General features: G+C 39.7%; 1 protein-coding gene across 6 annotated transcripts in view; it reads left to right on the top strand.

Moving 5' to 3' along the window:
- The window catches only part of LOC146562621 (uncharacterized), a 38,367-nt gene that overhangs the window by 5,179 nt on the left and 17,479 nt on the right, over positions 1 to 15,709 (top strand). For 4 of the 6 annotated variants that reach the window (XM_085294534.1, XM_085294533.1, XM_085294530.1 and 1 more), the window contains exons 2-6: positions 855 to 950; positions 2,452 to 2,654; positions 2,983 to 3,149; positions 4,621 to 4,755; positions 6,621 to 6,709. In XM_085294534.1, the coding sequence (XP_085150660.1) occupies positions 855 to 950; positions 2,452 to 2,654; positions 2,983 to 3,149; positions 4,621 to 4,755; positions 6,621 to 6,709 (690 nt within the window). Of the gene's footprint in view, positions 1 to 854; positions 951 to 2,451; positions 2,655 to 2,982; positions 3,150 to 4,620; positions 4,756 to 6,590; positions 6,710 to 15,709 lie in introns of those variants that run through there. The other 2 variants (XM_085294532.1, XM_085294535.1) reach the window with 2 other exon arrangements.

The following is a 15,709-nucleotide window of genomic DNA, read 5'->3' as shown; positions in this document are numbered from 1 at the left end:
TGTTGTAAAGGTACTTGTAGCCCTGCTAGTCCTTTTGGAGTAGGGTGCAGGTGTGTCTTGCACTAGTGGTGATTCAGATTATCTGCACTTAACTGATGTTTAGATAAAATGTTAAAGACTGTTAAAGAAAGAGCACCCAGTGAGGGCACTCAATGGTTGAGGATGATTTTGTTAAAAAAAAGTAAAGGTGAATAGGCTGTATTGTCTCCTGCTAAATCAGCTAAATAAGAGTGTCTTTTTTCAAATTTTAACAAAAATACATAAATGTCCAGAGATAAGTTCATGAATCATCTGCCGTATTAAGATCTTCTACTAAGAGTCCCAGTCAACAAATGAAGGGGGAAAAATAATTTTCTGCCTTTTTCACCCTGAGATGAATGTTTAATGTCTGTAATGGAGCTGTCATTAGCGTCCACTTAACCTAAATGAGGAGTGTTTGTTCTCATTGTTTGCAGAAATTAATGGAAGTCATCACTTCTCTGATAAACCGTGTTACTCTGAGTTAGAAGTGAAAAAGTTATTCTTGCTAATTTCGACTGATCCTTTGCTCCCATGATGGATTTTGCCAGTAGTGTAGTGCGTATTTACAAGCATTTTCTTTCAAGCATGAGCTAAGCCTTGCAGCACCGTGACTTCATTATTAATGCATCAGGTTGGGTTTCAAAATGCTGCAGTCATCTAACATAATCATGCTGGCTTGATGCTGGTACATTATATACTGTACATCAGCTAGCAGATCAAAGTGCTTCACAGTTCTTTTGTTTGGTTGGGACATAAAGAGACAATAATGTCCTTCCAATCATACTGAAATGAAAAGATACTGATACAATAAATTGGTCGTTTTGTTCTTTTAGGCATCAGAGGGTCCCGTCCATGCTGTTTTAGGTGGACCTGAGCCAGATGTTGACACTGTAGCAGCAACACTGTGCTTAGCTCTACACCTCAGCCAGGTAACTTCAATATCTACCTGTTTGTGTTCATGTGCTTTGTGTTGCATGTTTATATATTACCCTGAAAAATTTTAGAGTTGCCCCTCATTATTTCTATCTTGTTTCCAAGGAGCCAGACTTCCTTGTAACTTCGAAAGTGGTCTTGAGCATTAGTTCTCCAGGACCTCATAGTGACCTATGAATCCTTCAAGCATAAATAAGGCACCTACGTGAATTGTGTCTACGCATAATGAACAACTCAGCAAAGAATTGGTTTTAAATTGAACTTTGTTACTAGCAGCCTGTCGCAAAAACACATACTATGTTCCCATTTATTTAACTGAATCTGTGAAACGTGGTTGGCAGCAACATTGTTTTTAGCTTGACAATGGTCACAAACACACTGCCAGTGCAGTAAAAAAACAAACAAACAAAAAACCTGGATAGAAAAACACACAGTGGAACGCTATCAGTCATGGATTGGCCTCCCCAGAACACAAACCTTCATATTACTGAAGTAGTGGAGCATCATCTGAGACAAAAACAGAACAAAACACAACTTTGAGGACATCCATAGAAGAACTTTGAGTGTCCTTAAAGAAGCTTGGAGAACTATTCGAACTATTCGTAAAATTACAAGATATATATATATATATATATATATATATATATATATATATATATATATATATATATATATATATATATATATATATATATGTGTATATATATATATATGTGTATATATATATATATATATATATATGTGTATATATATATATATATATATATATATATATATATATATATATATATATATATATATATATATATATATATGTGTGTGTGTGTGTATATGTGTGTGTGTATATATATATATATATACACAATGTGTTTAATTAATTTCCAGCTCCTCCATTTGTGTGCAGCATGCAGTAGGACAATGTTTCTACTGACAGCACATTCAAAAACTAACCACATTTAGTATGCCTTCTACATATCCATTTTGGCATATTGTTGTTTGATTTGTGTTAATGTGTCATGTACAGCTCTAGTTTTTGTGCAAATTTTCTCCTTTGCTTAGTTCACAAAACTCGACCATTGCCCCAAACCTTTCAGACTGCCAATTAAAACTGAGAACTTTGCTATGGCTGTTTCTCTCTCCCCCATGTCAAATCATGTTTTCGTGGAATAATTTTCTTTTATGCTTATGAAAACCCCCCCCAAAAAAACGCTCTCAGCTTGTATAAGCTGAAACACTACCTTGGTAAAAATGTAACCGATGAGTGGCAGCAGGGCATAAAATGTCCATTTTTCACTTCGACATCAAACAAAATATTGCCTCACTGTAGAATCAAGTGCAGTAATTTCCACTATATGCATTCCGCTAACTCGGTGAAATTATGATACCAGACACTTCTTGAAATGCTGCATTCAGATTCTACACTTTTATCCAAACATGATGTACTTTCAACTTCTTTTTGGCTTCATGTGCTTTCTGTGTGTCTTTGGGCATCTGAAGAGAGAATCATCAGGTGGAGTGTGTGTGCCGGTGCTGTGTGGCTGCAGATGTGACACCGTGTTGCCCGAGGAGACGGCGAGGTATCTGAAGAGGGTGAAGCTTTGTGAGAGCTTGCTGCTTTGGAGAGACGATGTAGACCTCATGAGACTACATCGCGCCAAAAGGCTCTCGCTCACACTGCTGAGAAATGGACTGCTAGACAGGTGAATGCAATTCAGATTCAGACCAGCAGAACCAGGTCAGTCTGCAGATCAGTTCAGCTCAAATTTAGGAAACTTACGTACATGTGCACGCAAAACCACAAATATACACAGGTGCAATGGGCTTTGGCAGCGAAGACCATTTGTTGATGTCTAGATTATTTTGGAAGATCATTTAGGGGTGTGTGTGTGTGTGTGTGTGTGTGTGTGTGTGTGTTCATCCCACATGACACAAAAAAGAGTGTTGTATTTATGCAAATGAATCATGATCATTGCTCCTACCCCGGCAGCCATCCATATCCCCTTCACCCCCGTCCTCTCCCTCTTCTAGCTCTGAGTGCCGCACTCTGGAGTCCAGCATCCAGCGAGTGGTCTATCATGACGGGCAGCAGGACGCGGGGGATGATGGGGCATTGTCCGCGGTGACGACAGTCACCAAAGAGATTCTTCAAGAGGCAGCAGAGCACATCAGAGCAACGCTGGGGGAGATTCTTGGAGGTGAGAGAAGCACAGGCGCCCTCCCCCCAGGGGGAGTAATGGGGCGATGAAGGAGGACACACACAAATCCCCTGACATGACTCGCTTAACACTCACCAGGAGAGATCGAGAACGAGAAAGATGAAGGGTGGTGAATGTGAGTAAGTAAGAGCTCGGAGAGACACACAGAGTCCCGTAATGTGACTTTTTTTCTTTTTAATTTAGCTTAGTCTGTTTTCCTCTTTTGTCAGGTAGTTGTATTTTCCTCCTAAAGTAACAAAAGTTATCACAACAAATCAACGTGAAATGAAAAAAAGTACATGAGCAGAGAACAAAAATGTGTGTAAACTACGCGTGTGAACTCTATTAGAGACAAAACTTTCTAGTTTCTGTGTAAGCTAGAGTAAAATATTCTTTGCATGTAATGATATTTTATGCCGTCAATAACAAAATAACTCCATAACTCCCCATAAAACTTTAATTGAGATGCTTTCCGTGCACATGTTGTTAAGCCAGTAAAACAGCCTGCCAAACAGGTACTCCAGACGTCGATGCTAGGCACCTGTGTGGAGGTTAGGTTGCAGAAAGCATCTGATCCTTGTTCGATAATGCTCTACATCAACTTTCACTGAGATTTACAGAGAGACAGACAGAGGAAAAGTGAATTAAGGTGGAGAATGGAGGGAAACGGCAGAGAGAGAGGAGTAAAGTGCAGAGACAGAAAAGAAAGATGAATAGAACAGGAGAATCATGTGCTGTGAGTAGTCCACTGCTCATATTTCTCTGGGAGAGTTCTTTGTACAGGTTCATTGATTCCTACAGGAACTCAGCTCTTTCCCTAAATAACATAAGGTCTTTGAGAAGACAGTTATCATGGAGGTGGGGTCTGGGTATACATCCCAAACAGACAATTCACACTTTAAGGCTGTTTTTACATAACTGGTTGACTGATAAATCAGACTCATTCACTGATATCCTCAAATATGATTTAGAGAGATCACACAGTGGTGCAAGCGGCTTCCAAAAAGCCAAACTTACTTTTTTCATAAGCATAAAAGAAAATTATTGCTTGCACTGATTTCTTTTCTCTTACAAAATGTCTTTCAGTGTCCGCTTGATGAAAAGGAGAAAATAATAGCACAAACACCTAATATTATTTATACACTAACAAAATCATGTCCTAAATATTATTCTTACTGTCTCATTTTATTAGGAGTTAATCGTTCTCTGTGTGCTGTGTTGTCTTTGTGATGTACAAACAGTATTAAGTGTAAACCTGCCCAAGCAAGTGCACAACCTTGTAACTAATCATACTGAAATGTAGGAAAACAGAAGTGTAAATTGTCAGTAATTATTTACTTTTAGCGATTTATTTTTTCACTCTTAATTCGTGGGGCAACCTACCATTACGCGGATTGTGTATATGAACTTGTGAAAGAGAGCCAGAGTTAGCATGACGATTGCACTCTGCACTTGTTTTGTGTGTCTACAGAGGCCCTGCGACTCCAGACAGAAGCCTTTTGGATGAAACATGGCCGTCATTCAGCACAGCTGGAGGAGCTCGTGAAATCCTTGGAGCAATGGGGGGAAGTCGCTGTTGGTGAGCACAATGAAGTGAAGTTACAAGGTGTGCGTTCGATCACAAAGTGAATCTAAACAGAGAGACTGGCTGGAGTAGAGAGTCTGATATAGCTTTGTTCTTATATGCTCATCAAAGCAACACAGCGGCAGGTGCATCGTATTTCATAGCACTTTATGGGAGGAAGTATAACCAATGCAAGAAACAATGATTCCATTACTTTGAGTTTAACTGTGAGCTAGTTTCAGACCAGTGGGTTATCATATTGGGTTGCATTCAGCATCTTATCTTGGAAGTGTATCAGTGATGTATAAATTGATTGTCACTACAAAGATCAATCCAGTAAAATGTGCAAACCAGTGTCTGTACCACTCAAATACTAGACTCATAGATAGCATCGCATTTCTTGAAGGAAAAAAAAGTTTTTCTTAATCTCTGACAGAGAGACTTCATTATTTGAAAATACATCAGTTTAAGTGTAAGAGTCAGAGCTGACCTTGTTGTGGGAAAATGTTGCTTTTTGGGGCCATGGGAACAAACTGGTCATGAGGCTGAGTGTCAGTGCTGTGTCGTGTCCAGCTTACTTAATACACCCATTAGCATAAGGGCGTGTGATTAATTTTCCTAAGGGGCCACACGAGAAACTGAGACCCTCCGCAATAAGCCAAACCCGGTTCTGCTTAATATTTATTTTATCTCGTTAAAAGCTTATTGGTGCAGCTCTCCACAACAGTCCAAGTTTCTCACGTCGGCCCCTTGGGAAAATTAATTGCCCACCGCTGCACTGTTTACCCAGTCAGTGCTATTTGGCCATATATTCATATAACAGTTTTCAATGTCATGTACAGTGCTTAACAAATTTATGAGACCATGTATATATATGAGTTCTCTGAGAAATCAGAAAATCAATTAATCATTACATTCAACCATTACAACATTTTTTCCTTTTCAGGAATGCAATAAATATAATTTTTGAAGTAAATATAATCCTCTGAATAAAAAAAAGAATAATATTCTTCATCATCACCTTTTTTCTATTCTTTTGGAAAACAGTAAATTTTAAAATTCAACAACAATAATTATAATTTAGCATTAAAACTATTAATTTAAAAGCTCTTTCAGTTAAAGACTTTGCGCATACTAGTGATGGGTACTGAAACATAAAAAATGATTTGGGTGATTATAAATACTGGTAACTTACCCCAGCAAACTTATAATAAATTTGTTAACCACTGTATTTTGTGTTATTTTACAAAAAGGTAACTTAGTTTTGTTAATAAACTCAGTCTTTAGGTTTGTAACAATTAGACTGTTAAATCTACATACTATGCAGGTTAGTGTCAGGTAATAATTATTTGCGAAACTGCTTTTTTTTAAGATGAATCAGTCTCCCTTCACCACCGAACCATGAAGTGTGTTATTAACAAGCCCTGCTTCTCCTACCATCGCATAGCAGAAATACTGTCCATGTAATTTGTATTAGAGGACTGATGAAAGTCCACCCTGATCTCTCTGTCAAGTAAATCTGTAGTCAGGTTGTAATCATGTGTCAACATCAACTCTAATAGCAGTAAAACCAGTATAAATAATCTTTCCCTAGCAGGAGCAGTAAAGCTAACAGGACAGTGAGGGAGCTGTCAGTGGAGCACAGTCTGTGCACGTTGCAGTATTAACATAAGGTCTAATTAGATAACAGGGCTGTGTTGTTCCTGACAGCATTATGTTTGCATGAATGCAAAAATTCCATTTGTTGCAGCATTGTAACATCGTTTTACTTACCTTTCACATCTGGAGAGGGAATTCATGCTTTATATATTTTTTTCTGTTATTTGTTGTGAAACCGTTTTGGATCCTTATATGTGTGTGTTTCATATAACTGTTAGTCTGTTTGTATATGTGCTGACTGGATGTAGACTTGATGCAGCAGCTGACTCTGGAGGTAAAGGAGTTTTCGGATGGAGAGATGACCGTAGTACTCACTTCGATGGCTACAGATAAGGAGGTAAATTCTTATTAAATAAAGTACCAGTCTTATGCCAAAAATCACATCACAGGATCTATGAAAAGTACTTTTTAAAAAGTTTTGAGCCACCACTCATTTGTTTATATTTTGCTTCCAAGTAGGCAGACTTTCTTGTAAAGCTTCATAGTGGTGTTTAGGAGAAGTTCTCCAGGCTTTCTGAAGGTCTTTTAAAGTTTCTCTTTGCACATTAACTGCTTTTTCACTCATAAGAGAAATATATATATATATTTTTATGATGCTGACAGATGAATTTTGAAAGCAGTTTTCCATCAGACCCTGCAGCTGATCCATCTACTGATCACTGAAGCCACATCAGAAATGGTCTCAGTGGAAGGATGGCTGTCAAAAGGTCATTCTTAAGGAAGGGAAATGTGGAGAAAAAGGCTGCGGTATGCCAACCTACACAAGAACTGGACTGAAAATCAGTACCAACAGGGTCTATGTAGTGATGAATCCAAGAGGAGGTCATGTGAGAGATAAAACAGTGAGTTTCTTCAGCCATTTGTAAAACACGATGGAACTAACGTCTTTCAAGAAGCCTGAAGGACTACTCCTGAAAGAGTTCAAGCTGTGTTGAAGAATAAAAGTGCCAAATACTGACTTCCAAGTTTGCTATAATTGTACAAACTCTCTTTTTGCCCTATATGCTGTATTTCCATGCATGGAAACGTGTGAATGCGTGCCTACTTCCTGTTTTCCTATCAAAATATAAAGCAATGAGTGGTGGCTCAAGACTTATGCACAGTTTTCTGATATACTCCTATGAACCGTACACAACACAAATCAAAATCAATGGTTATGTGTACTTTATTTATTGTACACAGTAATACATAAAGTGTGCTGATAATGGAATATTGGATTAATATCCTTATTATTTTTTACTTACTAACCCCATTAGTCTTCTTTTTAGTGTTTCGTGGGTTGTAATGTTTTCAGAGAAGCTCAGAAAACTTCTGTTGTCTTTTAAGCGACAAAAGAGAAAGAGATAATGTTTCATTTGTTAAAAAGTTACTTTTGATGGATACATCGCACCTTCGCTGTGTCAAATTTGGGAGGTGCTGTAGTGTAGAAGAGGAGCCCCTCTGCTGTTGTGATGTTCTGCATTTGGATGAGATGTAGATGGAAGCTCGAGAGCCTCGCACACAATCATGTATCACCTTCCTCCCCACTGATTCCAAAAATGTGACACACACACACACACACATATTGAAACATTTGTGTAATGCTGGTGATGACTTCTCTAGCTCTGTCACTCTTTTTCTTCCTCTTCACATTTGCAAACAACACACACACACGCACACACACGCACATACACGCAAACAGGGTGCTTTAAGCCTTTAAGTTTACCCCTTGCTTTTCTCCCTGCTAATGTGTTCACCCCCCCCCACCCAAAAGCACCCCCCCCCCACCACCAAAATAAAAAATTATTCATTATTTCTTTTATATCTCCTTCTCACTTCCAAAGCCCATTTTTCTCAGCGGCTGCCTAGCGTGCAGTATTAGGCTATGTGTAAAATAAATGATGTCTGTAGCCGTAGGGGTATGGCTCTGCCTCCCCCAGAAAACTACCTAACGTCCAAGGAACATTAAACACCCAGATCCTCGTTTAGCGAATAAATAACCATTCATTTGAATGGCTTTGTCTGTGTTTGCGCACCGGACTTTCTGTGCATATTTTACCAGCGCTGAGCCTGCATGCTGTGTGTCAGGAGGGAGAGAGAGAGAGAGAAAGAGAGAGAGGGCCCATTAAAGACTTAATATAGAATAAATGGCCAGGGGCTTGTGTGTCGCCAGCGGACCCCAACTCCACAGCGTCATGGTGGGTTACTAATGACCTGAGATCGGGCTCCAAAATGAACTCCTTATATGCATGTCATTTGCAGTGTGTATATATTTATATATTATTTTTTAATTGTGTTTGAAAAGAGAGTAAAACGGTATGAGAGTCATTTATTGAGGGGGGGCTTAGGGAAGTTCTGCCTTAAATGATTCTTTCCAGAAAACTAAATAAATTAGATTCAATTAGTCTTTAATGGTTTATGTGCTATGTGTTTGTCAAAGTGTTCTGTGTGTGTGTGTGTGTGTGTGTGTGTGTGTGTGTGTGTGTGTGTGTGTTGGATGGTTAAAGAGGGCAGAGTTAGATTTTTGTTTAAAAAAAAAAAAAAGATGTCTGTGATTGCCTAGTTAGCAGAAGAAAAAGCTTGCAGTGTGTGGTGTAACGATACGGACACATCGTATATACTGACTAATGTATTTTTGTATACTGTACAAACATACATTAGTCAGTCTGGGTGCTCCTCTATTACAGGAAGAGAAAAGTACAAACGAAATGAGCTTCCTCCCTTCAGAGTCACTACAGTTGAAACTGCAAAGGCAAATATTTCTGTCGGTTTCTCAAACACTGTTATTGTGTTTGACTATAGAAGAATAAAATACTGCTGCTGCTCCTGCAGAGCAACAATTATCTGAATTTTTCAGTGCTTCACCTTACAGAAGCAACGTTACATTTAAATGCCGCAGCGCGACCTTATTTAAATATTTTTGACATTAGAGTTAGTTTTCTGCATGACAGCAAGTTTCTTCGTGATGTGTACTATAAAGCACCAAGCATGGTGCTGCTCTGGGAATCAGGAGGAGCAATGTAAATCTTTGAAAACCCCCCCATGTTATAGCTGTGTACTGTCACTAGTGGTCAGCACCAAAACAAAAATAAATAAAAAAACTAGCTCAGCCCGTTCTGTGGAGAACATGGATGACACAATAGGAAAAAAAAATTATACTAAAGTTAAATTTAGTTCATTTATATTCATATAGGACCAAATCACAGCAACAGTTACCTCAAGGCACTTTATATTGTAAGATAACGACCTGACAATAATGCAGGGAAAACCGAGAAAACTCCAACAATCAGATGACCCCCAACGAGCAAGAGCTTTGGTGACAGTGGGAAGGAAAAACTCCCTTTTAACAGAAAGACATCTCTGGTAGTACTGGTGAGAAAACCACCACCAACCACTGGAACCAAGTGTGAATCAAGTGCTAAAAACAGTTAAACAATGGCAGTGGAAAGTTTTGTTTGTTTTTTCTTTATGATGTGACATTTTTGTGCTTCTTCCTGCTCTGTAGGCTTTTTAGAGGGCTACATGCTTTGGAGCCTCTACGTTAGTTAAATTCCCACAGTCTCTCTCATTATGCAGCCAAAGACCTGCACAACTGAACACCAATAAATCCCACATAACACAATAGTTCTGAGTGGGGTGTACAGTCAGTAGCAAAGGTCTTAGCAAAACCCTTACTAACTTCTAATAGGAACCATTAACCCTAATAAAAAGAGCATATTGTGTCCATTACTCCCTCTGGTGTTGTTTGAAGACTATTAAAAAAAAATCAGATCTGATCCAGATGCACCACATCAGTCACTTCTGTCACTCACTTCTTTTGCAAAATAGCGAGATGTTCCAGCTGTTCAGTAGCTTGCTTTATTAGACAGCTAGTTAGCTGATGAGCATTAACATTTGAGTCAGTTCACAACATAAAGTGACTCTGAGCTCAGACTACCAAGATCGTTGTGAAGGAGTCTTTGGAAAATCTTCTCCCCTGTATGAGGTCCATAGCCCCCAAATTTTTGAGAACCCCTGCTGTACAGATTCCTTATGAGATGCTGTGTTTGCATCCATTACAGCTTCCATGCTCTGTGGTAGATGCATTGTATCAACTAGTAAAAAAAGCACCACAGCAGTGCAGCACCATAGGGGTCAAGGGCGTTGCTCAAGGGCACGTCGCTGTTGTGCATCATCACCTTGATCATTTGAAAAGTTTTGTGTAACACTTACATTGACCTCAAATTGATGAACACAAAACCCCCCCACTAAAGACGCATTATTCACATATTCATGCCAGCACGTGTGTGTTTGAGCTTTTCACAGCTCAGAAATTAGCGCTGGCAGATGAAGCTTCGGTCAGATGAAGAGTTGTCATGCTGTGGAGTTGATGAACTGTGGGAAGGACAGGAGCCCACAGCCACACACAGACGTACACTCGCTCAGAGAATATGCGAATAATGTGATTTTTTTTTTTTCATATGTTAATATGGATATCTAAGAAGTACAATGTGTTTTAGAGTTCCTCGTCTTTTTTTCTCTTTTTCTTTCTTTTCTTTTCTTTTTTTTTTTTTAAAGCTGTTTCCGCTTCTCGGAGGATCAGGAAAAGTTTGCATGTTAGTTCAGTAATTTAATGTTACACCAAGATACAATAACTATTTTGATGGTATTTGTTTTCTCTGTGCGGCAAACAAAATCATTCATCTTATGCTCTGTGTGCGCGTGACCACTCTAACTGTGTGTGTGTGTGTGTGTGTTTGTTATTGTGTTGATGTCTATATCTCTATTTGTTTTCTGTCATTTTTCCAACCTGCAGTGGCAGAAGGTTCAGTAAGTTAGTCTTTACAGTGTATATCTGTAACCATGGGTAAGAGTTTCACTAATTCCAGGTTACCTTAACTTATGAACAAGGTTTGAGGTATGAGTCCTCAAACCCTGTATTTTGGAGAATGTACTTTTTTGGTTTTGATGGGAAAATAAAGTGAAACAAAATTGTTTTGATGCGTCTCCTGTGGTTGGGGTTAGTAAAAGATGCTAGACTGGTTGATAAAATCTCTGGTTAAGCCATCAGGCTGTTGTTATGTTCAGAGAAGAGGTGGTTAGACCTTATAGGGTTAACTGGGGACAGCAACTCACTTATACCTGAAGTGGGCAATGTGGGGTTAATCAGAACAGAACCATGGACTCTCATCACAGCAGCTCCACAGTCAGCACAGTGTGCCCTGAAAAGGCTGTATATAAAAGATGGACATAACTACCGGGCTATCACCCACTATTTTTTAACTCTTGATTTGAAGCCTCGATTTTTAAGTATTGTAGCTGATGCCATCTTGGGTGTGACCATATTTGGAAGAAAGGGTGTCATGATGACTCATCAGAAAACACCAGTAGCATCCATAGGCCCGTTGGATGCTTCATACACAGATATCTGCTTATTAGTGCAGCATATGAATAAGATATTTGAATTTGTCTTTAGTATTAACACAGAAAGCCATTTTATTGTTGTCATTGTTATTATTTGTCAGATACTTGCAATTAAAAATGCATGAACAACAAAAACATGGCGAGATGTCAGCTCAGCGCCTCACATCCGCAGAAGCTGACACAGTAGTGCCGATGAGTTAGCATTATTTTGGATGTTGTTTACTTTTCCTGTTTTCATTTATGCGATGTTTTGTGTTGTTGAGGTAGATTTGTTTGTTCTGTTCTATCTGATTGTGTTTGCGTACGTGTCCATCTCCATCTGAGCTGCGCTTTAGGTTTCATTTTGGCAACGTTGATTGTCTCTAATGTGTTGTTTGTTCGCAGTCCTCCGGCCCTTCTGTTTGTTTATGCAGGGCCAGTTTTGCCCTACGCCACTTGCACAAATAATTATGCTCGCTAATGAAGGGGCCCGCAGCCACGGCACTCAGTAAATGCCTTTCTGATGAGACGCACTAGGAGACAGCAGGTGCAGGGTGGGCCTCCCAGGGACTAAGATTGAAGACCAGGAAGCCAGGGTGCCCCGCCCCTCCACCCCCTCTATTTTTCTATTACTCTCTGGGATTCTGTGTCTTTCTTTCTTGCGCTGTAGTGATTTTCTGGGTGAGCAGACTCATAAAGCACATAGTGCTGTAGCCATGTGAAACATCCCTATATTAAGAAGGAATGCATAAAGATTGCATTCTATTTACAGTATCCTGGGATTTCTTGATGGTTTTTTTGTTTTTTCCCCCAACTAGTTTAAGTGTTAGATTGCATCTTCTTACATAGTAAAAATACTCTTGTGGTATAAACACATCAACAAGATTCCAAGATACATATTTTGATGTAAATTTGTTTGGCTACAGTGCACATTATACTGTTTGTGTCATGTACAAAAATATGGCATTTATTGAAACCATTTTGATGCTGCACAAGAGTCTCCGCTCCATCTTCAGCATCTTACGCTGATGTTTCTTCCTCATCTCTGCTGAAGAAGAATCTTCTGAATCTTTCTCTTCCCCATTTTCATTCTCCCCCTGTGGCTTCCTCAGGCTTTGAGGGCAAACAAATAAACAAAACAAAACATTTATAGACTCAGTGCTCGCATCTTGGCCCCCAAATCCCCGCACTTAGAGCTGAGTGAATGAAGCATGCGGAGAAGGCCCATATGAGATAGACTGAAAGACATTTGGGTTTCTTCCTCTGCAAACTTTCATACCACCCTCCCCTTTCCCCTCTGTCTTTCCAAAAACTTCATAAGCAGTAATACTCTTGTGTACGCATGTGTGAGCAGGAGTGTGAATAAGAGTGAATGGCTGTTAGTATGCAAGTACATGCGTGTGTGTGTGTACGTGTGTGTGTGTGAGTTCAGCAATGCGTGTGTGTTTGGCAAGTGGTATATACTGCACATGTGTGCGTGCATTTGCATGTGTGTGTTTGAGCAGGGAGGTGTCAGCTCGCTCCTTGCCACCCCATTTACTGTAGCTGTACCGCTGTGATCACAGACAGATGTATAAATCAAACCTCGCTTGATGGATTCATCAGGGTGGCGAAACGATCGCCTGAGAAGAACTCGCAACTCTCTTAGCATTCTGTGTTCTGACGGAAAGGGTATGCAAAGAGCCTAAATGGATGAACGCTTGATTAATTCTTTGCCGGAGATGTTGGCGACAGCAGGAAATGTGTTTTTGCTTTGACTGTGTTTGCACGGGAATTTACGCACGCGGGGCGTGAGTTATGAGGCCTGAGTTTTGTACCTAAGGCTATTGTGCATAATGACGGCAGGTTGGGAGAACTGCAAGCAGCCGCTAAAGACTTGCTACCTGTGGAGCAAAGACAGCCAATGAGAGAGAGAACGTGTGTGTGTGTGTGTGTGTGTGTGTGTGTGTGTGTGTGTGTGTGTGTGTGTGTGTGTGTGTGTGTGTGTGTGAGAGAGAGAGAGAAAAGTGTGTGGATAAAGGCCTAGTCTGAGAAACAGATGCCTATAAACAGTTTGAGAAGAAGATGTAAAGAGTTAAGATGCAAAAAAAGTAAGAGGACAGTTGAAAGAGAGAAAAACACATTTGAGTTTATTGAAAAAGTATTTTTATTTTTTTTTAAAAAGCATAGAAATTGTACTCAAAAATATTGTGTCAACCGTGGGTTCAACCCTATTTTGGCTATTCATAGTAATGGTTGCAGGTCAACGGTGTGACAAGTAGTCATCAAAGTTTTGATGTTACAGCTGGTCTAAACCAAAAAAGGAGCTCACACAGCTTACGCTGACACCACACAATCGCCAACATAATTTTTCCTTCAGTTGTCGGTGTAAGTGTTGTTTGCCTTCTTTCTTTCTTCTGCGCTTAAGAGCTCGATGCGATGCTGGCAAATAGACAAATCATAATCAAAAAGATCTGCCGGCATCACAGAATATAATCAGCATTTAGGGAAAACACAAAAAAGCATCATGCTGCAAATACAGAAAACTCCACTGCGAAACGCTTCAGAGTTAACAGCACAGAAGCCTAAATGAAATAATAATGAATGAAGGAAAATAACAGCATTCAACCCACTTAAGCTCATTTTGCACTTTGGCAACAATTAGTCCTTTCCCAGCTATCTTCATCACTTTATTGTGCCTCCTAATAGCCCTCTGTGCTTCCTGCACGTTTATGGTATTTTGTTGTATTTTCTCCTTTTGCAGAATTGGAGTTTTGCTTGGAGTTTTCTTAGTTTGCCTTTGCTTTATATTTTCTTAAGTTGTAGTCCATTGAGCTTTTAGTGCCACTGAGTGCAATTGTCTATTGCTGGAACTTAAGAATAAGGAGCATACAAAATGACCCAATGAACTGCAGTGAAGCATGTAGTAAAAAGCCACAACACTGGCCGTAAATATCAGTTAAATATCTCAGTGCCTGCTGACTTTCCAAGCTCATCATTTTAAGATCACCTCACATTTCAGAATGTAAAGTAAGTTTTCTCACTGATGCTAAGTGACAGCAAGGACTGTGAATTTAAACTATATATACAAGAACAAGGACTTTCACCTTTTGGTAAACACGTTACTAAAAAGTCAAATTAAAAGCAAGTCAAGTGAAGGATTTAAAGTAACTAGGTTTCTCGAGGTAAGGCGGCCACCGGTAAGTGCAACAAATGAAATACAGGTTTCTGTGTCCATATCCTAAGGTTCATGGAGATAGTTAGCAAGTGGTTTTTATATCTAACATGTTGATAATTTATAAGAAAAGGCAATCTGTGTATCTGGAGGTGGCAGAGGGAGAAAGAGGAGGGGCAGGCAATATGAGTAGTAATTTACTCAGTTAAGAGCCAAATGGCAGACAGACTGTCGCCCTGCGTGTTATCGCAGAGATTCGCACTCTGCTCGTTTTCTGACTATATTTCCGTGTGTGTGTGTCTGTGTGTGTGTGTAGTTTTGAGTGCATATGCACACAGTTGGCTCTTAGCTTCACTAGCATCATCTGATCATTTCTGTGTATATTGTACCATAAATGATGAAGCCTTTATTGCTCTCCTAGATCTCACATGTGCGTACACCAGTTCATGTCGGCTCCTAAACTTGCATCACAGCACACGAGCGCAGGTGAACTCATGTGTGCGTCTGCATGCGTTCGTGCCACGTGCGCGTTTGCTTGTGTGTTTGTACTTATGTGAGTGAATATGTGTGTTTTAACGAATCTTGGGAGGCTTCATTGCACTCATCAGGATATCAGTGTTGAGAAATGGCAGTGTCAGTGAAGTGACAGTTGTGTGTGTGTGTGAGGATTGATGAGCCCGAGTCTGACAGCAGCCATATTGTGGAGCGAGAGAAGGATGGAGGGATGGAGGGAGGAACAGTGGGAGGAGTATTGTGGCCCCCTCATCCTCACAGGTTAATATTGACACAGCCTGGGCAGATACAGCGCCAGAAGCTCTCATC

This window comes from Mchenga conophoros, linkage group LG12, assembly GCF_057382185.1.
Source record: "Mchenga conophoros isolate Kocher_MC1m ecotype Shallow Benthic linkage group LG12, M_conophoros_male_GT1.1, whole genome shotgun sequence".
NCBI lineage: Eukaryota > Metazoa > Chordata > Actinopteri > Cichliformes > Cichlidae > Mchenga > Mchenga conophoros.
The sequence above is the reverse complement of the archived record's forward strand: the minus strand, read 5'-3'. Positions and strand labels throughout refer to the sequence as shown.